At 42.5% G+C, this 25,608-nt stretch overlaps 1 protein-coding gene across 1 annotated transcript; it reads left to right on the plus strand.

Annotated features, from left to right (window-relative positions):
* The first annotated feature begins 11,151 nt into the window (after window positions 1-11,151).
* tnfaip6 (tumor necrosis factor, alpha-induced protein 6) lies at window positions 11,152-25,344 on the plus strand. Its single transcript, XM_033617102.2, has 6 exons — window positions 11,152-11,310; window positions 14,572-14,709; window positions 15,418-15,579; window positions 24,499-24,727; window positions 24,925-24,965; window positions 25,051-25,344. Exons 1-6 carry the CDS (start codon window positions 11,211-11,213, stop codon window positions 25,170-25,172), a joined length of 792 nt encoding a protein of 263 aa, XP_033472993.1. The 5' UTR covers window positions 11,152-11,210; the 3' UTR covers window positions 25,173-25,344.
* Window positions 25,345-25,608: the final 264 nt, after the last annotated feature.

The raw sequence follows: 25,608 nt of genomic DNA on the forward strand, positions 1-25,608 counted from the left end.
GAGGTCACTGATACAAGCGTGTGAAATGAGTTTCCTCTGTAGGGTGTCTGGGCTCAGCCTTAGAGATAGGGGGAGGAGTCAGACATCTGGAGGGAGCTCGGAGTAGAGCCGCTGCTCCTTCATGTTGAGGTGGTTCAACATCTGATCAGGATCCTCCTGGTCCAGCTGGTAGGAGGCCCCGGGGCAGACCCAGAACACACTGGAGGGATTATAGATCTCATCTGGTCTGGGAACACCTCGGGGTCCTCCAGGAGGAGCTGGAGAGCGTTGATGAGGAGAGGGCCGTCTTGTTTTCTGTTACACTCTGGGGCCATTCAGTAATCTATCCATGAGTACAGGACTTGAGTACTTAGTTACTTTCGAGCGGTTGTGTTTCTTTATTTTTCAGTTGATTTCTTGGAAACAAAGTAAGGCTAGATATTAAATAGAGAGAGGCTGTTCAACATGATGATCAGACTCTCAATGACTGGTGAAACCAAAGAGACAGTTTTGAACCTTTGATGCCTGTGAATGGATGAATGGATGAATAAGGAGTTTTCTTCATGACATGATGAGTGTGTTCTGGTGGGGTCGTTTTATTTGCAGGAGGGATCTTCAGCAATAAACCGAAGAAGGTGGGTTTGTATGAGTGTGCATGCATAAGTGAGTGCATGTGTGTCATAGACCACCAGAGAGAGGAACTCCACCAGCAGCAGCTCCAGTTTGACACACGGCAGTGCCAGGATGTTAAGTCATTTGAGTCAGGCAGTACAGCCCCTGAGAATGAAAGGAAACAGAAAACAGGCCAGAAACAAAGACACTATTATCCTCTGCATCTCCCTCTCCATCCAGCTGTCCTCTCCCCATCTGGGCTCCTTGTATTTGACGCGCATGTGGAGGTCGTTCACAGCGACGGTCAGCAGGAGAGAGGGAGAGTCTGAACAATAAAACAAGCGCTGCTCCACAAATGTGTTTGGCATGTGTGCAGAGAATGTCACGGCATGTCAAGGTAGTAATTACCGACCACATGTTACCCCCAGCGCTCAGGAAACTCTGCAGAGATTCCTGGGAACTGCTGATGATATCCAAAGTGTTCCAACATTGCCTTAATGAAATTAAACTGAACATGTAGGTTTTTTTGGCCACTTGGCGCCAACCAGCCCAAACACCAGATAAGAAAAACGCAGGCACTGTTGCAAACCACGCTCACATTTGTACAATATCATGCAGCAGATATGTTGAAACTTAGTTTTGACAATGCTATGGTGAACATGTGGTTGGGATTGGACAAAAAAAAACACACTTGGCTATTCTTAGGAAAAGATCATGACTTGGCTTAAAATATCTGCTTTTAGGGGCACAATCCAGCTGATAGCGCAGCAGAGTCTCAGCAAAAGCAATCAGTTATTGTGTCACTATCTCTGCAGAGAGAACAGCAACAGGTTGGTAAAAAGCAGACACTTTTTATGGCACTATCCCGACAGGAAAAACAATGATGTGTTGGTGAAACACTTCTGATACAAGCGGCAGCCAATGCAGAAGTGCAAAAAACTGCATTTTATCCACTGTCCACTTGAGGCTGGTTTCAAAACAGAGTCAGTCCCCACAGACCTCCATGTTAACACGTGTAATTTTACAGCAGACATAAAGATGTTTACAGCCGGGAACAAAAAACAGTGTTAGTCTCTATAGTTATTGAATTTTTTATAACGTACCCATTTACATTTTGTTAAAGTGAAAAGTTTTGCATTATTTAAGGCTGTGGCCACTTGAGTGACAGGCTGTCTGCTGATAGTGTCCTCGGCTTCTCGCTCAGATCCACCCGCCGCTGCTCCAACCTCTCTCCCAAATATGGTCATGTCTGACTCCATAAAAACAAGATGGCAACAGCCTTATCGCCAAACTCAAGGCTTCAAAATGGAAGTCCAGAAACCAGTGGGCAGTGGTGGACAGTAACGAAGTAAATTTACTTGAGTACTGTACTTAAAGGGATAGTGCACCCAAAAAATGAAAACTCAGCCATTATCTACTCACCCATATGCCGAGGGAGGCTCAGGTGAAGTTTTAGAGTCCTCACATCACTTGCAGAGATCCAAGGGGAGAGGAGGTAGCAACACAACTCCACCTAATGGAGGCTGACGGCGCCCCAGATTCAAACGTCCAAAAACACATCATTGAAACCACAGAATATCTCCATACTGCTCGTCCGTAGTGATCCAAGTGTCCTGAAGCCCCGACACAAAAAGTTGTTTGGAAAAACGTCATTTGAACTCTGTTTTTAGCCTCATTGTAGCCTGTAGCTCTGACTGCCTCTCTGGGCACCGCGACACTTGGATCACTACGGACGAGCAGTGGACATTTTTGGGTGCACTATCCCTTTAAGTACATTTTCTGAGTATCTGTACTTTACTTGAGTATTATTTTGGGGGGGTACTTTTACTTTTACTCCACTACATTTGATGGACAAATATTGTACTTTTTACTCCACTACATTTCTATTGATGAAATTCTGATACCAAAGAAAATCATCTGTTTCTGCTGATTCGTGTATGGTTTGTCTTAGCCGTAGGCTATTGCCGTACCTGTACTACATCATGCTTAAAACGAAACTTAACTTTGGTGGTTCACATCCACATCATGCGATAGTGGTGTTGATGGCTTCTGCAGCGATAGAGGACGAAACCGATGGAGAAACTCCCGGCCCCGAGCATCCGTGGCCGTATCTTGAGCACAAGAAGAAAAACCTGCCAGTGGAGCAAGATTTTTCTTCTTGTTTCAAATGGGGGGTGAAATTTGTTTTCATGGCAATATGAAGCAGTTTCATTTGTTGATGAATGCAGCTAAGTTTGTGTTCTGAGGCTTCTTGCCTTTATTTGTTTATTTTTGAGCTATAAACATTTCTGTAGCAGAATCGTGTCAGAATGACAATAAAGCTACTTTCCTGTATTTCCTAAAAAAAATTTAAGTACTTTTACTTAAGTATTTTTTTAAGCAAATACTTTAGTACTTTTACTTAAGTAATATTTTGACTAAGCTACTTTTACTTGTATTGGAGTAATATTTGACAAGGAGTATTTGTACTTTTACTAAAGTAGTTCAGTTGTGTACTCCGTCCACCACTGCCAGTGAGTGTCACAAATGTTAGGTCCATCATTTTAACAGTCTATGTTTTTGTGTCACGATCCCAGCAGGAAAATAGTCTCGGTAAAAGACAGCTGCTTCCTGTGGTACTTCCCAGGCAGGAAAAACAGGGATGTCTCAGTAAAAAACAAACGCTTTTCATGCCACTATCCTGGCGGAAAGAAACAGCAACAGTTTGAAAACAAACAGTTGCTTTTTGTGTCACTATCGCAGTTGGAAAAACAGTAAAGGGTCAGTGAAAAAAAAAAAGGTGCCCAAGAAGCCGCTGGAAACACTGCAATGACTCACCAAAAAACAACGTATTTGTTTTGTTCTTGATCTCAAGTGGTGGTCTGCAGCTTGACTGGCGTCCTGCCCAGGTGACACACCATCCATCATCCCCTCCACCTCTGCACGACAAAGTCAGCTCTTGGAAACGTTGATAGGATACGTTTGAAACATACAAATATAAGGGCCGTTTCATAGTCGATGCACGCAACGCGAGCAAGCGACGCAAGCAACCGAAGCTACGCACTTCCTTTCAAAGTCAACACATTGAACGCAAGCGACGCGGGCGACACTTGAAATGCAATACATCACTCGCACAGTAGGGGGTAGCAGAGTCACCGGCTGCTGTAGCTAGCTAGTACTGCTATTTTATTAGAGCGCAGGGCGCTAGAACTGTCATATAAATGGGGGGGTGTCCATGCGAGTTCGCAAAGTTTTTTTCCTCCTCACCCGCCATACTTCATACCTGCTTCAAAAAGTGGTTAATTTCAAGTACGTCGCTTGCTTTATCACCCCGCTAGCAACGCATGGTATTACACGCGTCGCTGCGTCGCGTATCAAAAGAATGGACAACACATTTTGAGATGCAAGCACGCATCATGGCAGCCAATGCATCTCGATGCGTCCCAATGCGTTCGTGTCTGCGTGCCTTTGAGTCGACTATGAAACGGCCCTAACTAACATATCTGTAGTTTGCAGAGGCGCACAGTACGAGGCAAACAGTGATGAATTATCATCTTTCTGATAATAACCTGTGTGCAGGTAAAGTTACTGATCAGCTGATGAACACAGCTGAGCATTTAGCTGCTGAATAACCAGCTAACTCCCTGAGGAGCTAAAATGGTGATAAAAATATTAGACATAAATTCATTGGGTGGGCAGAGACATGCTGCTATTTCTGGACACATTAACGTGTTTTTCTTTGTAATTACAGACGTGACGTCAGTAGTGTAAAAAATTAAGAGCACTTTTATAGTAGTTTAATCATGATATAGACGACTCACTCTGAGCTGCGTAACCTTGTAGGACACATGGAAACGATGATGAATCTGCTGTTAAATGCAGCTGTAGCATACAGTATGTCACAATTACTGCGTCTGAGACGGACTTTCCGTGTGTGGGTTTGAATGGGAGAGGCACGCTGAGAATTAAGGAGGTACACATCATTTCCTCCCAGATCTGGAACCAATTCAGGACAATTTTACCCAGCAGCCATTGGTCGTGTGTGTGTGTGTGTGTGTGTGTGTGTGTGTGTGTGTGTGTGTGTGTGTGTGTGTGTGCCCTCTCACATTGATCTGTGATTCTGAGGAAACAGGGTGTCATGTTGCAGAGATTTTTGTGCTCCTGCATTGTAACAACACTAAATTTACCATCTGAATATTTACATGTGGTTTTCTAAGGAAGAGGCGAATGTGTATGTATGTGTATGTGTATGTGTATGTTATGCATTACCTCATTGTTTGACAAAATATACCGCACACATTCACTGCCCTGTTGGACCCCCATTTTATAAGACTCCATCCAAAGGACTCATGCTGAGCAGACAGTTGGTGTTTGACTGAACTTTGATATTTGAGTGTGAGGAAGTAAAACTACACACTCATACAGCACTGAGTACAACATCATCACATTTGGATTCCTGAGTTGCCAGTTCCTCATTTCACTCATCTTCTCTGGTTTTTCTTTGACACATTTTAAATCTACATTAGCTGATTGTTCCCTGGACATTTCAACAAGCTACAAACCAACACTGACATATTAGAGTGTGTTTCTGTAAACCACAAATACATTTACACATTTCAGACATATCAGTGTTTCTAAAGTGATGCAGAAGTGATTTATTTGTAGCAGTGAAGTAAGGACTCAGTGGTTTAATGATTTTTTACGGAGATATCGCTGCATTTCGAGATAGTGCCATGAAATTTGTTTTCAGTTCGTCCATTCGTCCGTCCCTCTGTGCTGAATCAGTGACGTCTTTTAAATCTCTTCTTAAAACTCATCTGTTCAATAAAGCTTTTTTTTTATTAATTTTAGCACACAGTTTATTTCATTATGTCTTATTTGATTATTTTTGTTATTGTTATTTTCTTGTATTGTCATCAGTAATTGTTTTATTTAATTATTTGATTTGATATTCCTCAGCGTTATCTACGGGGCAGTTAATGGCCAGCTTTGCTCATCTGCTTCAGTGACGGTGATTTGTCTGTTTTATTTTTATTATTTATTGTTCTTTGTATTTTTTCAGATTGCCTCATTTTATTTGTTTGTTATTTGTTGTTTTTATCTGTTTTAAATCCAGGATCAACAATTTAAAGCACTTTGTTACTTTGTTTTGAAAAGTGCTTCATAAATCAAGTTCGTTATTATTGTATGCGTCTGTACCTCTTTGTGAACGCAATATCTCAAGAATGCCTTGAGGAAATTTCTTTAAATTTGGCACAAACGTCCACTTGGAATGGAGAATAAACTGATTAAAATTTGGTGGTCAAAGGTCAAGATCACTGTGACATCATCATGTTTTAACGTCATATCTCAGGAACAGAAGGGGAGACATTTGGTCAGATACTGAATTGGTGACTCTAATCTTGAAACTGTGCTGATTGTATAGATCTTCTGTGTGTGAAGCATCCATGTTTTCACTGACATGGATGGAGACTGTCAGAGACACTGGACTGGTGGGCGGAGTCATACAACCACAGGGTGGACTGGTGGGCGGAGTCATACAACCACAGGGTGGACTGGTGGGCGGAGTCATACAACCACAGGGTGGACTGGTGGGCGGAGTCATACAACCACAGGGTGGACTGGTGGGCGGGGCATACAACCACAGGGTGGACTGGTGGGCGGAGTCATACAACCACAGGGTGGACTGGTGGGCGGAGTCATACAACCACAGGGTGGACTGGTTCATGGAGGTGTACTATTATTCTATTTAATGTCCTTTGCTTTTGTCTTGTGCTGCTGTGATACTTGAATTTCCCCACTGGGGGATCAATAAAGTATATCTTATCTTATCTTATCTTATCTTATCTTATCTTATCATAAGGTGGTAATTCTAGTTTTATTTTACGAAGACATTGCTGTATTTCTAGCAGGGATTGTTCTGCCAGAAGCACTTATTTTATAATAATCTTTTCCTCACCATAACCAAGTGTTTTTTGTGCCCAAACTGAACCACAAATAAACCACAGCCTCAGTATCTGCTACATAATAATCCGTATCCGTGGCGCCTCCATTTTTTTTCTAGTGACTTGGTAAAATGACCTCATACAGTTGATATTGTGAATGTTGTAGTTAACAGTTTCCTATTTTTACACCAGACGTGAAGCAACATCACCGTTCGTTTGCAGTCATGTTTCTGGTCACCTGGCTGATGTAAGTCTAACGATTTCTCTCTTTCAGCTCTGTTTTGGTCTCCACCAACTCCTGAAGGAAAAATCTGACTCTTCAGCCTCTGAGGGCTCCACCATGTTCACCGGCTCCTCTCTGACTGTGTCTCTCTGCTGAAGGTACGCTGAGTTTAAGAGGTTTTGGAAATGAAAACAATAATGATGAGACTAAACCAAAGCATCAGAGTTCCAAGCCATGAAACCAAAAAGAGTTAAAGGATGCTAAAATGCTCTGCAGGGCCGAGGCGAACTGCAGAACTGGTGATTCTCTGGGTTCGTCACTACAAGCTCGTCTCATTTCATACTGTATTACATGTTTAATCTGTTGCTAATATAAAGATATTGATCAGAGCAGCATTAAGTATCTCAGTAATATTGATGTTTTGATCTTTATATGAAAATAAAAACATTCAGAAATTTGTGACCACATTTACTTTAAACTGAAACTTAAGTCCGCAGATTGAACCTTGGGCTTCAGTCAGGCGCATGTGGTTGGCCCTGAAGTTGGCTCTGAAGTTGCTGCTAAGAAACGTTATATTTCCAAACCTCTAGCAAACCACAGTCCATATTTCAGCTGGTGGCGTACCACATTAGACACTTAGCATCTGGAAACCCCCCCCACATGGTATCGTGTTCTGCTCCTTTTATTCAATAATAACAGCCCACCTGTGGCCTGTGTGTTGTGAAACTGTGCTGACAGGAGTCTGCAGGGGAGCTGTGTGGGCACAGGAATTCCAAAAATCTGTTAAAACATAAATGCAACTCAAGAAATGATCCTGCATTCAAACTGACACTTTAAATAAAGCTGCATTAGCAATATAATCACAGGAACATTAAATCAAATGACAACGTGTAATGTACACAGACCGTGATCTCCCACCTCTGCAGCTCTATGTGATGTTTTTGCCTCTTTTAGCTCATTGTTTTGGTTTAATGACACACTTACTGTTTTGGTTTGTTTTGGTTCATTCTCACCGCTCAGCCCCGTTTCTACCAGTCGACTGCTGAACAAAAAAAGCTTTCAGTAACACTTCCTGCCCAGCACCAAATGACACAAGGACAACGTTAGCACCAAACAGCTAGCTGCTGGTGGAGACCAAACCAGAGCTAAAAGGACTTAATACGGGGTCAGGGTTATAAGGCCCGTTTCCACCGCAGGAACTTTGAAGTAATTTTATGGGGCCGGGGCTGTTGGTGCGTGTCTCCACCGCAGGAACCACCCCCGAAGGACAGAGTTCCGGAACTTTTACAGGGGCTAAACAAGTCCCTGCCTCAGAGTAGGTACTCAGAACGCTCCAAGAAACTCCTGGCTGGGGCTTGGGATTTACTTGGTGCTGATTGGATATACTCAAGGAGGGATGTGACGTCAACAGAAAGCTACAAAATAGCCGGCATTTTTAAAACTCAGCAGACGAGGGTTAGCTCGTTCATATAGCTTCCGCCGCCATGTAAAAAAACTCACTAAATGGCCCGTCAAAAAAATATTCTTTCCAGCGGATATCTTAGTTACAACATGATTGAGCTAGCAAAGCAGTTTTGTGTTGCTATTTGTGGTATTTATTCAGTTTTGGAAAATCACAATGTCTAGAAAGCATCAGCTGACAGGGACAGCTAACAGCAGCAGCAAAGCTAACATCAGGACGTCATCTGTTAAAAGCCTCCCGTTGTCAGTTACAACATGAAACTACTCCAGTTAGCTCAGTCATGTTGTAACTAAGACATCCGCTGGAAAAAATATTTTTTTTCATGGGCCATTTAGTGAGTTATTACAGACACCGCTATCGGCTAACAGCTAACGGCGTCCCTACGTCGCCCTGGTAAATGGTCGCGCAACAATTACATCACATCCAGAGCCCAGTAACTTTACAGGAACCTTCCTCGTACTCTGCTCTCAGTGGAGACACGGCAGTTGAGAGGGCCGAGTGAGAGGACGTTCCTGTAGTAGCTCCTGCCCCCCAAATAGTACCAGGAACTTCTTCAGTGGAAACGGACCTATAGTCAGCAGTATCTTTGGAGCAACGTGCATGTCTTTGATTTAATAGAGCTGAGAGGATGTCCACGTTTGGTCATGGACTTTCCACGTCCACATATGACGTCCAAGGTACCCTGGGTGTGTTGGTTGTTGACGTTCTGGGACGCCGTGTCAACTTCAGCCTGTTACATGCATTGTCTGTTTTCAAAATACACTTCTGTTTTCACAGGAAATGTACAGTTTGATACAGTCTCTTTCAAAATAAAAGCACTACGTCGGTGCCACACCACCAACTAATGTTTTTTTCCTTCAACACACACATGGTTGGGATTAGGTAAAAAGAACAGGGTTTGGCTTTACAATCTGACAGGAAGTGAACACCGACTTCCTGGGTGAAAGTCGGTGGTTGTTGGACCCATCCACCCCCCCTCCCATGCTACCCTACTCAGACTTACGCCCTTAAAGGGATAGTGCACCCAAAAATGAAAACTCAGCCATTATCTACTCACCCATATGCCGAGGGAGGCTCAGGTGAAGTTTTAGAGTCCTCACATCACTTGCAGAGATCCAAGGGGAGAGGAGGTAGCAACACAACTCCACCTAATGGAGGCTGACGGCGCCCCAGATTCAAACGTCCAAAAACACATCATTGAAACCACAAAATATCTCCATACTGCTCGTCCGTAGTGATCCAAGTGTCCTGAAGCCCCGACATAAAAAGTTGTTTGGAAAAACCTCATTTGAACTCTGTTTTTAGCCTCATTGTAGCCTGTAGCTCTGACTGCCTCTCTGGGCACCGCGACACAGAGTCCTGCACGGGTCCAGTTTTCAAGATCCGACCCGACCCGGCGACGTACAAACCCGCACCCAAACGGCAAACCCGCGCATCAGGCCAATCAGTACCGCAACCCGGTCCAACCCGCTGAAACATGACCCGCAGCCCGACCCGTATTTAAAGCCGGATTTAAAGTAATCATTTTGGGTCATAGTGGCTGAATATTGAACAGCATATCGCCACAGTTAAGGTGCCAGTGAGTAAACAACGACCTGAATGAAGCAGCTCTCACAATAAAAACCTGACTTCAGCTCCATCATCAACCCTCTGTGTTCTTCTCCCATATGAGTGTAAAAGCACTCGTTTGTTACGTTTAATGCTTTTAAACTTTTAATCTATGTAAAGGAACTTTACATGTGTAATAATAGACTTACTTTCTGTCCAGAGCAACGTTCAGCAGTTACGAGCCGTCACGTGTTTTTAGAATCCATCGAGGAGAGAAGTAATCCATCAGGGAAACACTTCAGAAACATTATAAAGTGATAGTTGTACGTTTTATCCACTTATTTCTCAAATACCTAAATAATTATTTACTGTTTTGGAAGCGGCGCTTGTTAGACGGTGGCAGCCATGTTGATTCTGTCGTCCAATCACAAATTGTGTTATTAGATGGTGAAACGTGTGTAAACAGCTGAACCAGTGACCGTTGCGAAATAGCGGAGGCGATCCTCAGAGAGTAAATAATGACCAAGATAGTTATCTGTAGTTTACCGAACTAATGACTGATGTGTTTATCTAAAACCCGCGATCCGACCCGCATGTTATTTTTTCCACCCAGATCCGAACCCGGGAAAAAATTGTTTTTTAAAAACCACCCGCAAATCAGCTGTTTTTGCTGGTACCCGCAGGTACCCGACCCAGTGCAGGACTCTGCCTGAGCCTCCCTCGGCATATGGGTGAGTAGATAATGGTTGAATTTTCATTTTTGGGTGCACTATCCCTTTAACTTGCGTTGTTGTTCCGCCACATTTTGCATGACACTGCTGGGCCAGCTGCGTATCATGCCAACGTGAAAGGACGTTTTTTTTTTTTTTTTTTGTCGGTGTCTGTTGTTGGAAGTCAGTGACCAAGCGCTGGTATTCAACAACTTCAGAGTGAGACCAGGTTGTCAAAACAGGAGTCCGTTAACCAATGGGTGACGTCACGCTAGTTACGTCCATTATTTCATACAGTCCATGGTTATCACATTCTTTGAGTGGTACTTTGATAATGACTAAACTGATCTTCATGTGTAAAATCACTGAAATGTCCCTTTACATTATTTGTCTATGTCAAGATTATCTGTTTTTCAACTTGGTGTGTAGTTCTTCTGCCCCCTAGTGGCCAAAAATAAACTCATGCAGCTTTAAGTTACAGAAAAAATAACTTTTTAATAACTAAAAGTATAATTAATAAAATGATTTAGAAAGGGAGTTAGAAAAAAAAAGTAAAGTAGAAAAGAACAAAACTGTGTGTTAATACTCAAACCATTGAGCAGCAGTTGTAGTTACCAAACCTGCAGTAGCTCCTTGAGCAGTGAATTCCCGCCTCTGTCGGGGGCAGCAGTCGCTCCTCCGGTATAAAGGCAGCAGCAGCAGTCAGAGGAGGCAGAGAGCTCCTGGAAACATCTGGGGCGAGCAGCTGCAGGATGCACTTCTTCACTCTCCTCTGGACGCTCGGCTTCCTGCTGAAGGAGGCGCAGGCATGGGGCTTCAAAAACGGAATATTTCATAATTCAATATGGCTGGGTAAATATCTTTGCTCTTATGGTTGTAGGTGTAGTTAGTCTGTGAAAGCTTTGTTAAGAACCACGTGCAGCTGAACTCTTTTCATTATACTAACTGTGATGAAGTTAAAATCCAAAATATCAAGTAATGATTATTTATATATAATAAAACTCCTGTGGTTCATTGAACAAGATGATTTCCTCAATCAAAACCAGTAAATTATAATCTGCATTTTATTTTGATTATCAAACAGCATTTTCAACATTATCATTAACCAGTGTATTTCATCATGTTTTAAGCACAGTTTGAATTCATTTTTTAGCCATAGTAACAAACTTAACTTCCCTCACATGTAATCCACATGTCGGCTCCTTTTACCTGAGTTTGTTTCTGTCAGTTTATGCAAGCACAGCAAAAAATATCCTCGTATAAAGGCACACTGTGAGGAGTAACAAGTACTAATCAAGGCAAAGCATCAGTTCAGCAGCTTTCCTGTGCCAGACTGCATGTTTATGACCTCCCAGTAAACACAGAGGAAATGACTTCATCTCAGGACTTTCCAAAAATGCAAACAGATCAGTCACAACAAAAGTTCATTCAGATATTTTCTATAGTGGTTTCATTAGTTTGGGGAAAACTGGCTGGAATTAATGTTAGTGAGTTTTTACAGCCTCTCCTACTGTGTGTTTTTATAGAAATAAAACAAGCTGCTGACTGACTCACTTTATAAGGTCCATATTTTATGTTTTTGAGGTGAGAGTAATGAGAGTGTTTCATATTGCTATAATGAGTTTGCCTCACCTGAATCACATGCACAGCATTTTCTACTACACAACAACTTCTCTCCTCTACTGCATGTTTTATGGGAAACTTTCTTAATCTTTCTTTTGTCAGTCGCTGTTAGAGAACCTGATGAGGTGAAAAGTCGGCAGCTTCCTGCAGCACATGAGGTTAATAAGTTCACAAAACATCCATCAAACGAGTCTAAATATCAACTTGAGGTTAATTTCTGAGCGCTCTCTGCTCAGCTCTGCAGTCATGCATGCGTAAAGCCAAAACAGGATCAGCAGAGGACTCCCCGCCAAGGAGGCCAGAGAGCAAATGACAGAGTTGTTGGTGAACTTCCAAAATGTAGAAAAATGTCACAGCTTTTATGTTTGGCTCAATTTAACCTTCAGCCTCTCACTAAAAACACTGTCACCTGCTCGACTGTCGAACCAACATCAGGTAAATCCTTTAATTGTGTGTTAAGTACAGAAGCTCAGGTAAAGATCACCAGCAGTGGAAAAAGTACTCTGATCCTTTACTTAAGTAAAAGTACTAATACTGTGATCAAACTTAACAAGTAAAGTCCTGAATTTAAGACCTTAATTAAGTGAAAGTATGTTTCAGCAAAATGTTTTTAAAGTTAGTAAAGTACTGACTGTGCAATAAAATGTTCCCTGTCAGTGTTTTATTAACATATCAGATGTTTTTAGATTCATATTACTGCTGCTTGAATGTGTATGTTGCATTCTGCTGTTTTAGATGTTTAAGGTTGAGCTCATTTAAACTTCTTTACGTTCTAGCAGCCAGTAACTCAAATAATCCACAGACTTTGTTGTGAGCAGTTTCTTGCAGGAACTATTTTCTTTCTACTGAACTACACCTGCCTACTGAATCACCGCACAAAGGGAAGCGTACATCTACTGCTAGCTCACCTAGCACCACTGAGCTAGCTAACGTTACAGCTTAGCTAAAGAGGACGCCATTAATGTTTACATCTCGTGCTGTCATGAATACGATCCTCTCATCCATGAGTAGATGCACTCTTCCCTCTGCACAGTGATTAGGGTTCTGTACCATTAGCATTTGAACCAATATCTGCACCGATTCCAGTGGAATTTGGCACAGGTATCCAACGCTAACTTTTTCATAATAAAAACAAAAAAGATTAACTTTTGAACAAGCTGTGTGACTAAAACCCAATTCTGTTCCTCTGCTCTTCTCTAATCACATGTGCAGCTAATCTTCTGTCTCTGTCTCCCTGCTTGTGTGTGTCTGCTCATCTTGCAGTGACACTAGAATCGGTACCAGTATTCATTCAAATGTGAACAGTACACAACACTAATCACCCCGCAGAAGGAAGAGTGCATCTACTCATGGACGAGAGGCTTGTGTTTGTGAAAGAGTGAGATGTAAAAATCAATGGTGTCCTCCTCAGCTGAGCTGTAAAGGCCCAGACACACCAAACTGACTTAGCAGCAATGACAGCCCCGGCAGCATTGCCTCACGTTGCCGTGTCTCGGCCAAAAAGTTGCACATGAACTCACGGCGAAGACTTCAACCAATTGCCAACCAGGATGTAGGAATAACTCTCCACACAAGCAGACGGCTGTCATCTGTATTCATCATTCAAAAAGGGAAACAGGAAGAGCGTCTTGATGCTAGTTAGCCAGTTAGCACATTAACAACACATCAGAGCATATTTACTGTGTGCCAGTGAACAATAACACAAACCATCAGGAGACGTTTCTGCTAAAAAGAAAAATAATCTGACCTTAGGGAACAAGATGGTTTTGGTCTCACTCCCTCTGGACTTTAGCTTGTTGTTTACTTTCCTCACTTCCATTTCTCTTCTCGTGCGCTGAGCTGAACTGCTAATCAGAGTGATATCATTCACTGATGGGCTTCACCGTCACAAACGGCACCTCGACATGCTGAATCGGCAGAAAAAAGGCCAAAAAGTGCTGGCAAAAGTGAGACACACTGTAGCTACGATGGGCGCTCACCACCAGGGCCTCAAAGTTAGCTAGCTCAGCGGTGCTAGGTGAGCTAGCAGTAGTTTCACGCATCCTTCTGCGTAGTAATACGGTTGGAGGGTGTAGTTTGGTAGAAAGAAAATAGTTTGTGTGTGAAACTGCAGCAACAAGGTCTGTGGATTATCTTGAGTAACCAGGTCATGATTTCTGTAAAGAGACACTAATGTTGAGTTTTGAGCTCCACAAGCTGAGTGTCATCTAGTTCTGTTATACTGGAGAAAAGTCAGACATCTCTACGGCCCATATCTGCAACACTGCAGCTCACACCAAACCTGTCTCGACTGATAAACAGCTCTACAGGGAAGAGGAAAAACATGTATATTTGATTTAGGGGTGAGCTGTCCCTGTAATCTACAGCAAGGCATCCTATGTAGCATGTAATGTTTGTAGCATGGCTGTCCCTCCACTGCAGGTCACTGTGGGTTCGCTCTTGGCTTCAGACTGTGGCAGCAGTTTATTATTGTGTCTTTCTCTCTGACAGAACAAGCAGCTGGAGTTTACCACCGGGAATCACGCAAAGGGAGATACCAGCTGACTTATAAAGAGGCCAAGGCTGTCTGCAAGTACGAGGGAGGGAAGCTGGCCACTTACGAACAGCTGGAGGCGGCTCGTCAAATAGGTCTGCAGCAAACTCATGAACAATACACACACAGAGCTCCTGCTGAAGGAGATGGGTCATGATTCATTATGTTTCACTCTTTCATCATTGGCAGCATGAAATGAAGGCAGGACGGTTGTGTTTACCTTTCCTTTCTCCCATGAAGCACATTAAATGTCATGTCTGATGTAACAGAAGTGGTAGGCTTCATCTCTAAACCAGCTGGAATGCTTTTAACATGCAGAAAAAGAGGTCCACAGGGTTAAGGTCACTGGGAAGCAGTGAGTGAGCACTTCTTTCCACGAGTGCTTTGCTGTTTTATGACTCCATGCCAAGTTTTAACCGGCCCCACGAGTGTTGTAAAAGTCTGTTAACACCTTCTTGGGTGGGTAACATCACCGTTCCTTTGGCACAGAGATTAAATCCAGCCACTTGATCCGCCTCCCTGTCAGCAGTTACAGCTCTCACAACTCTCTGCCCAGGAGGTTTCTTCTTTATCTGGGCTCAACGGGGTCTGCTTATTGTAACTCTAAAGCCCCCGTCTCCACACATAATAGAGAACAACAAAACAACAAACAGGGAAAAACTGGTAAAGGCCACCAGAACTGTGGTGTCCAGGTTTTTCTTTTGAGGCTGCTCTGTTGGCAGAGTTCAAAAGAAAGACTTTCTGTGGTTGGCCGGCAGAAAAGAGTTTAACTGAGTGAGTGGTTGTTTTCTTCTCTTGTTCAGGTTTCCACGTGTGTTCTGCTGGATGGTTCGACAAAGGACGAGTTGGTTACCCCATCGTCAAAGCTGGCACCCACTGTGGCTTTGGGAAGATCGGCATCATTGACTACGGACACAGGCGGAACAAAAGTGAAAAATGGGATGTGTACTGCTACAACCCAAACTGTGAGTACAGGTTTTATAACTCTCACTGAAATGGAGGGACTCTCTGTCTGTCTGTCTGTCTGTCTATCTGTCTGTCTGTCTGTCTCTATGTATGTATGTCCCTTGATTTTCCGAACAACCGTTAATCTGATTAACTTCAAACTTGGTGTATTGTGCGAGCTTTTGAGATCCACGGGACATATTTATTCAAAGTGCATTATATATACACACTGTATATTATACAGTTGATGTTATACCTCTGTAACGACATGCTGGGTACAGCTTGTTCTCCATCACTTGCTACAGCACATTCGACAACAGATGAAAAAAGGGAGACCAAAGGGCATGAATGGCCTGGTCCCACATGCAAAGCTAGCTGTTTGCAAATTGCATGTAAACTCTAGCATTGTTGACGCAACTATGTCATGGTAGCTGCTCAGGACCCAAAGAAGTGCAGTGTTGAGTGTGAAGTTGTTTGGATGAGTGCTTCTTGAGAAGGGACAGACACAGTACTAGCAGTGCTAAATGCTGGCTTAAAGGGTCAGTTCACCCAAATTAAAAACACATTTTTCTTCTTCCTGTGCTGCTTTTTAGTGTGTCGGAGATATCTGCTGTTAAGATGTCTGCCATCTCTCCAGTGTAATGAAACTAGATGACACTTCCATAGATCATGACCTTGTTACTCAAAATAATGCACAGACCTTGTTGTGAGCAGTTTCATATAGGCACTACTTTCTTTCTAACGAACTACGCCCACCACAGTATTGCTACTAGGGTGAGGTACTGAACTCAGTACTAGATACTTCTGAGGGTACCGACCAATTTACGTTGGTACTGTCAAGTACAGATTCACTTTAAATCCATTGGTACCATTTTTTGGTACCTGAGAGTGCATCTGAGAACTCTGGGTTTAGACAAAAGGCTGAAGTGCCATCAAGTGCCCCGAAGCCTGGGAACCAGCACTGAAACTCTGCAGAGCTGCCAGGTGTAACCTCAGTCAAGAGGCAGAAGCGCCCTGAAGCTGGGAAGCTGGCCAAGAGCTCTGTTACTGTGCATTCACACCAAAAGCGTCATGAGCGCCTGCGGTCGCTCAGGTCGCTGGCATCGCGTTGCCTGGCAGCAGCTCCAGCAGGCAGTTGCAGCGGCCAAAGAGGCGGGGCCGGCTGCTGCAGATGTGTCCATCAAGGCTGACACGGCTGTGCACTTTACAAGGATGAACAAATATATCATTTATGTCTTCACTTTGTATTATCCATGACTTTCATTGTAGAATTAAAATAACACTAATAAACACAGTCATATAGCCTTTATGAGTCCTTTATAATTATGATTTTACTCTCCTGTTGGCGCGTAGGACCACTGAGAAATGTAATTGGTGGTAAATAAGCGGGAGCTCATTAATTGCACTTTCGGAAGCCTCCTTTGTACTGCAGCGGCGTATTTGCTGAGGAAACACAGGGCCCGGAGCTGTCGGGCTGTCTGGGTCCACAGAGTCCTGCAAACAGCAACTCCACAGTGAATTTCACCGGCTGCTACAGCTCCGGGAGAGCCCAGACCTCCATACCCGAATCCCGGTCTGCAATTGGCTGCTGCTTCGGCAGCAGTGCTGCTCATTTGCATAGAGTTCAGCTTCTCTCAACTTCTACTTGACGCTCTGGTCGCTGGCATCGCACCGCTCGCTGCAGCCGATGCCCCTGACACCCTTCGTAGCAAGCGTACATTGAAAGTGAATGGCTGCCGGCCACTTATGACGCTCATGACGCTTTTGATGGGAATGCACAGTTAGACACTCTCTGTTAGAGCTTCGTCTGTCGCTTCGTTGGTCACTCCCTTAGTCACTTAGTTGGTTGCTCCATTGGCTGCTCTGTCAGCTACCCCATTGACCACTTTGTTGACTGCTCAGTTGTTTGCTCCATTGGCTGCTCTATTGGCTGCTCCATTGGCTGCTCCATTGGCTTCTTTGTTGACTGCTTAGTTGTTCACTCCATTAGACTCTCTGTTGTTCATTCCATTAGTCGCTTTGTTGGTCGCTCAGTTGGCTTCTCAGCACGCCAAAACATGCGTTGCAGTATCGGCATAGTTTGGTGTCTGGTCTAGCTTCTTTTCTGTATTTTCAGTAATAGTCTAGTATCACTGCTAAATGAGCAGACGCACACAAGCAGGGAAACAGTGCCAGGAAATTAGCTCTACATGTGATTAGAGAAGAGCAGATTAGGAGAAATGCATTTTAGTCGACTACGTCACCCCCACAGCTGGTCCAAAAGTTTTTTGTTTTTTTTTATTACAGACAAAGTAGTACCAAAAAAGTTAGTGTTTGATCCCTGTACCAAAGTCTAGGTACTGGAATCTGTACTGGTATCATTTCAAATGTGAACATACACAAGCTTAATCACCCTGAGTGTCAGTCCCGGTCAGGGAGACCAGGCCAACAGGTTAAGAATAGTCATGGAGTGTGAGGCTCCACAGACTCACTCAGGAGGTTTCCAGTCACACGTGAGGGATGATACAGAGATCTGAAGCGGCTCAGGATGGGACCACGGTGAGACGCAGTGAGACGCAGTGAGACGGGGGACTCTGTGTTGGTCCTGACTCAAAGCCACAATCTCAGTCCCACCATGTGAGTTATCATGTTATCACAACCCGACCGAGAATAAATCTGGAGGAAGTAGGAACATCAATGTGGATAAGATGTGAGTGGGGGAAGTGATAACTGGCACACAGGCTGCACAGTGACTGAGTGGTTTAAAACCCACCATGGCTGATTTCACAATCTGCCTGATTCATAATGAGCCAGAGACATTTTATACGTCATGTCCTTTAAGTGCGTCTGGAAATCATTTAAAAGCAATATTTTGGAAATAAACATCCAAGTGACAAAAGCAGCTCTGAACGTACATGCCACTGTGGCCTCAGTGAGCTGAATAAAACCACTATTTCAACATCACAAAAACTTTATTGTTCGTCACAAGGAGACGGGAATTTGTCTTTTATGTGGCTTAGAAGAAGAAACACACTGAAGTTTTGTTTCTGTCCCAAAATATCTCTGTAGCTGCTGAATGCTCCACTATATGTTCAGTTATGTCTCTGACTGTTTGTGCGTTTCAATACCCACAGAGAGAAAAAGATTTAGTGCATCACAATACATGTAGCGATGCACATATTGGATTTATTTGCTGATATCTAACAACTCATTTGGATGATAACTGATAACCAAACTTTCTTCCCGGAATCCTCTGACTGAATAAACCTCTTTATCCGTGTGCTTGTACCCTGGTTTATCCCTATTTTTCTAAGTATTTTAATTTATGTAGGCCTACTTACTGTATGTAACACCCTCACTGTGTATTTGTGTTTGCATTGTGCAGCACTGTTATTTCATTGTCTGATCTATAAAGAACGTTTAATTTAAAATTCAAGGAGCGTTAAGAAAAATAATGATACACAGCCTTTTGTTTTCTGAGCGCATTGTTTAACGTTGTGGTGGTTTAAGAAATCTGTATAAGATAAGATAAGATAATCCTTTATTCGTCCCTCAGCGGGGACATTTGCAACATTACAGCAGCAGAGACAGAGTGCAAACAGGAAGCATCGGTAGGAAGAATAAAAACACAAATCACTGTATAAGCATGTATCGATAAAAGGAAAGGAAAATGGATTGTCCATAGTTTGATGTACAGATGTAAAAACTTGTGGGATTTTTTAAGGTATTTTTTAGGGCTTTCTACCTTTAATTAATGGGACAGTATTAGTGTAAAGGGGGATGACGTGTAGCAAAGGGCTGTGGGTTGGAATTGAACCCCCAGCTGCTACGACAAGGACAAGGCCTTTGTAGGTGGGGTGTGTGCTCTACCAGGTGAGCTGATGGGCGCCCTTATAACACACTTTTAAAGCCCTGACGGAGACCTGCAGCGGTCCAAACATGTCGGCTCTTTTAATGATTGAGCCACGACAGTAAAGGCTTTTTAATACTTCCTCATTTTCTATATTTTTGGATCGGCTCTCTGTGTATTCTGTTTCCTGTTGTCAATGGACACTTGACACAAGGTTCTGATCTACGTTTGAGTTCACAGAGCAACCAGTCATCTGTCCTTTTTTCTAAAAATATATATCTTGCTGATATTATCATGCATCCATAACAGTATGTCATCAAACACAGTACGGCAAAAATACCAGGATGTTCTACTACATCCAGTCTGATTTTGCAGTCTGTAGGCCAGCATGCTTTTCTGACTATTCTGACCCACAATCCTCTGCACAGCGGAAGATATGTCCTGTTGACTGAGACGTAAACAGACAACAGCTTGACAGCTGTCAAAGGTCACAATGACGGATGACAACATATTCAGTAACTGACGACCAGTCGAATAGTAATAATAGGAATATGTCCATCTATTGTTTAAGTGAACAAAATAATCATAAAGATTACCAACAACAAAAGGACATAACAAGTTTCAAACAAGCCTGGCATGGTGATAGATATATAAGCAAGAGGGTCAGAGTTCAGGGCATGATGTTATGAGACAGTATTCTGTCCCGACTGTGTGCATAGGGCATGAAACAGTGCGTACTTTTTAAGGGCAGCTGCACTACCTGCTAAAAGAAAGAAGAAGAGTATGTGATTGGGATCATACCCTGAGATCCTGTCACACTGTGTGTGTCTGCTGTTTGCTGCTGAGCAGGTAAAGTACAGTGAGTCCTTATAGCTGTGTCTCTGATAACAGCTGCAGCTGAAATACCACGACTGTAAAGTTTGCTAAACGATGACGTGAGAGAGCTGATGATTCTCTGTGGACTCACCATCACTATGAGTGACTCCTTTAACCCTCTGAAACCTGAGCAAATTGGCATCATTTTCTTTCATAACAAGGAAAGAAGGCAATTAGAAATTCATGGAATGACCTGAACATTGGCACGATATTTAATAGTTTTAAGAAGTAAGTTTAGTAACTAAGATATTAACCCAAAAATAAGCAAAAAAGAAAAGTAAAAAAAACACCTGAGAATAAACAAAGAAGAAAGATTAAAACAAAAACAAACAAGAAAATCACCTAAAAATAAGCAATAAGAAAAGAAAAAAAATGAAGAAAAAAATTACCCAAAACTAAGCAAAAAAGAAAAGTAACAAAAATAAATAAAAAAAACAACCTAAAAATAAGCAAAAAAAAGTAAAAAAAAAAAAAAAATAGAAAATTACCCAAAACTAAGCAAAAAAGAAAAGTAAAAAAACAACAAGAATTTACCTGAAAATAGCAAAAAAGAAAAGTAAAAAGCCAAAAACCGCACCAAAATTATCTGAAAGATAGATAAAAAATTAATTAAATATCTTATTATTACTATATTACTATTAAATACATATTTAAAACTTGACATTTCCCTAGTTTTTTGATAATTTTGTAATAAAACTTTTCTAATAATGCTCACTGCCTTTTTCCCTGATGTTTTCTGTAGAAATCAAACCATTTTTTCCGGTGCTTGTGAAAGGCACCTGAACGCAGCACAAGACAATGGATGTCGATCCAGGTTTAAAAGGGTTAACATCACACAGTCATCTGATCAGCTGTTGATTATTGCAGCTCTAACTTGGATATTATAGAATTATTATCAATATATTTACTGAAACATTTTATAAACGAGAAATTAACTCGTAGGTGCTCCCTGGTGGACAAAGTTTGTAACTGCAACATTTATTTCTAATAACTTGTTGGCTGACACATTGCAGATATATTAATACAGATATATCTGTGGTGAGCTTAAATATCCTGATCACATCGACCAGGTGATTTATTGATCCAGCTCTATTTAGAAACTGTGAAATGAGACATTTTAAAATACTAAAAAATGTGCATGAAATCAAACCTAATTTCTCTGATTTCTTAATAACTTCTAATTTTAATACTTAGAGGTGACGAGGTTCCCTGTTAGAGCAGAAGGTCATATTATGGGAACATTATCAGGTGAATGTCATCACTCTCTGTAATGAAAAGTTTAATATTTCTTTAAAAATCAATCAGCTGTTGAATCCCAGGTGAGACTGAGCCCAGTGATGATGTAAGCTTAGTTTTTTTTTAACAATCTGCAAATAAAAAACACACCACTCTGTTTGTTGTGTTCACCTTAATATTTGTTTATTGTGTTTCATATCATAGGCCCTCAAATATTTATCCATATCTCATAATGATCAGACTCTGACCCTCTGCCTGACCCAGAGGTCCACTGTCTCATCATCTGACCCCGGCTTGGATCACACCCGTCTACGAACTTGGTCTTCATTGTGATCCCAACTACAAACCTGTAAAGTCTCATGGATGTATCTCGTACAGTTGTGGCACTATTAGATTGAAAGACAAGACAGACAGACAGACTGACTGACAGACAGACAGACATATATGATCGGTAAAAGAATAGTGTTAAAAGGCAGTCGGCCCAGAGAGTAACTTTCTCTGGCGTAGGTGCTCTCGCTCCTCTGTGTGTGTGCACAAAGAGAATCCAACAGTATGAGTGGGGGCATATAAATAAAGTTTGATGTGATTTGATAACCACCTGGTAGAGTTCTCAAAACTGCTCCTGTGGTACTACAATAGGAACCACATTTTGCCATAATCACACACACACACACACACACACACACACACACACTGAAAAGGTGAAAACAACACAAACCCAGCCGTCCCAGCTGGTAACATCACATTTCTTCTCCCTGCAGGACGTCTGGTGTTTAAACCTTTGAAGTCATTGTCACAAGTCTCCAAATGTGTGTTTGATTTTCTTCAGTCAACAAAAGCTTTTCTTTTTCATATTCTGAATTGACGCAGCAGGCCGACCCTCCAAACCCAAACCCTTCACATAAACAGATGCACAAACCCACCGGCTGATTAAAGGAAAACACTGTGGGCAGTTTCAAGTGGTCGTTTCATCTGCGAGCACAGACACCACATTTATCCTCGTGTCCTCAGCTGACGGTGCTTCAGAGCTGCCGTCTACTGCTGTGACAGAAAAATGTGTCGCTGGTTTGAGTTTACTGAATCTACGATCATGGAGCACAGTTAGCAGGAGCTCTGGTTGGGACGTGTTTGGTGTCTGTCAGTTGGGAAATGTGCATTTATTACTGCACACCCTGAGCTTGGAATAATTTACAAGAAGGTTTTGCCTTCACACCAGACATTCAGACGCCATATTAAAAACATTCATCCATCCATATTCATCCGCTTATCCTGGACCAGGTCTCGGGGGCAGCAGGCCAAGCAAAGCACCCCAGACGTCCCTCTCCTCAACAACACTTTCCAGCTCCTCCTGGAGGATCTAGAGACCTTCCCAGACAGACAGACTGGACTTAAAGTCCATGTTGCTGAGAAAGATGTCTTAGCATATTGTTGGTGTTTCCACCCTCGACTGAAATGATCATTTTACAGATATTATAAGCAGCACTGTTGTTGACTTTCTTTGTGAAGTGAAGCCAGGCTTTGGACCATTTCTTCCTCTCCGCTATGACTCTTACTTGTTGCACGTTTCCAGCAGCATAAACGCATGAGTTTGACTTTCAGAAAAACATGCTGACGTCAATAAAATGAATTGATAAACATGGAGGCATACGATTCAGATGGATCAGACAATTTGAAATCAGTTCTCGTATCTCTTGGTGCGGCAGTAGCTCAGTCCATAGGGACCTGGGTTGGGAATCGGAGGGGCACCTGTCCAAGGCAGCGCCCTCACTCTGACACCTCTCCACTTAGTGCATGTATAGGTCCTGTTTGTGCACGTGTGTATTTCGGACCTGTGTGTAACTGATAACGGAGTTAAAAAAAAAATTAATTTCCCCTCAAGTGGATTAATAAAGTATATAAAATGAAAAATAAATAAATAAAAATAAATTCCCATCCCAAGTGGGGAGCTCATTTAGGTGTTTTACTTCTGCATCAGATTATCTTGGAGTAATCTGTTCCTCCGGTCCATAGTCATCCAGCATGTCAAAGTGCTGAACCTCAAACTGCTCCTGATGGCTCCTCTATCACAGTGTGAGTGCATGTGAATGGGTACTGAGTAGCAGGTGGCACCATGCATGGTAGCCTCAGACACCAGTGTGTGAATGTGTGTGTGAATGGGTGAATGTGACATGTAGTGTAAAAGAACCTTGAGTGGTCGGAAGATTAGAAAGACGCTACACAAGTGCAGTTCGTTCCTACTTCTTCTATTTCATTTCAAGTGTAGCATTTTTTTATTCACTGGATTTGCTGACATGCATCAAACAGGATTCAGAATGTAGACAGCGACATTTTTCTGCGCTTCAACTGTTTGCGATGTTCCAGATTGGTCAACCTGTCGTTTTTTGCAAACCTGTTTTTGTCCTGGTGGTGCCAGGCACCTTATTATACAGAGACTCTCTGAAGCTGCTTCACTCACAGGCCTGGTTACTAAACACTGTGGAATGCTCAGGTCAACATGATCTACGTCTCTTTGTGTCCTCACTGTCTGATCATCTGTTCCTGAAAGTCCAGTTAGTGTAGCTCAAAAAAAAGGGCCCAACCCAGGAGAAACTGCAACCGTAATGTTTCTTAGTTTTTATTGGTCCTAATATTCCTCTGCATTGAATATTAAAAGTTTACACTCATGGATTCAGTGGAACATGTTTGTTTTCAAGGACAGTGACACAGTCTGGGTAAAGTGGGGTTAATGTTGAAGCGTCTAAGTGCACCTGTACAACAGATTTGGGGTCAAACTTTTCAATAAAACACTTTGTAAGAGGATATTCTGATGTATCGTACCTGTGTTTGGGGTACAATGACCCAACACCCAATTTTGGCCATGTTTTCCACTTCCTGCTTGTGTCACACTGCTGGTACGTGTGAATCCGCATCAAATTGTTCCTTATAGACGCTGTTTAGTATCTATGATGTCATCTGAGCAGTTAATTTATCGTCTACATGTCATTCATGTGTCTTACAGCCAAGGAGTGTGGTGGGGTGCTGACAGACCAGCAGAGGATCATTCAGTCTCCCGGCTTCCCTGAGGAGTACCAGGACGAACAGATCTGCTACTGGCACATCCGTGTGCGCCTGGGCCAGAGGATCCGCCTCCACTTCATGGAGTTCGATGTGGAGGATGACACAGGCTGCCTGGCAGATTACCTGGAGGTGTACGACAGCTACGACGATGTCTCCGGCTTCGCTGGGAGGTGAGGATCACTGAGGGGGAAAGTAGGAAGTATCTAAAACGTTTTTGAACTGAGACAGGATCTTCATCTGGACATGTGATGACGGGCAGGATAAATATAGACAGAGGTGTGGGCTCGAGTCACATGACTTTGACTCAAGTCAGACTCAAGTCACAAATTTGAAGGCCGTTAACATTTCCTGATCTGTTTGTTTACAGATTCTGTGGCGATTATTTACCTGATGACATCATCAGTACAGGTGAGACGTCCTCATCATTTCATACACTGCATTATTCCACACAGACGAGTCTCTGGATTTTTAAAACCAAACCTTTGTTTTACAGGAAACGTGATGACGCTGAAGTTCCTGTCTGACGCCTCAGTCACAGCCGGTGGCTTCCAGTTCCAGTACACTGCCTTTAATGCGTCTCTGTACTCACAGAATCACACCCAGTATCTTCACTGAGCGGTGGTTTCAAACACTGATGTAATCCTGTTGCTGTATTTATGATGTCATTGGTTACATCATGTACTGTAAGTAGTCAGTCTTTGAAGCTGATGAATGAAATGAATCTATCATTAAATGGTGTTTCTGACGTTGTTCTCGTGTTTAAATAAAGTCAACAGTCCTGACTATGCGTCCATTCGTCCTGAGGCTTCATTTACATAAAACAAATCTGGTGTTATTAAACTATTGTAATCTGAGGTACTCTTCTTAATATTCTTCTTCTTTCTTCTTTCTTCTTCTGAGGAAATCATACTTCCCATGGGTGAAAACTCACCAAACTTTGCACAAAGGTCCAGTCTCATGCCAGATATCCTCAGCTGTAAACTCAAGCCAATAGTCCTGATGGTGGCGCTACAGCAAGCGTCTAAAGTTCAAAACTTTGAAAATTCATAAC

Source organism: Epinephelus lanceolatus, chromosome 14, assembly GCF_041903045.1.
Source record: "Epinephelus lanceolatus isolate andai-2023 chromosome 14, ASM4190304v1, whole genome shotgun sequence".
Taxonomy (NCBI): Eukaryota; Metazoa; Chordata; class Actinopteri; order Perciformes; family Serranidae; genus Epinephelus; species Epinephelus lanceolatus.

Excerpts from the sequence above, each read along its gene's own strand:
- tnfaip6 (XM_033617102.2), top strand. The coding sequence starts at position 11,211 with ATGCACTTCTTCACTCTCCTCTGGACGCTCGGCTTCCTGCTGAAGGAG. Across the intron at positions 14,710-15,417 it reads GGAGGCGGCTCGTCAAATAG|GTTTCCACGTGTGTTCTGCT; the intron begins GTCTGCAGCAAA and ends TCTCTTGTTCAG. Across the intron at positions 15,580-24,498 it reads GTACTGCTACAACCCAAACT|CCAAGGAGTGTGGTGGGGTG; the intron begins GTGAGTACAGGT and ends TGTGTCTTACAG.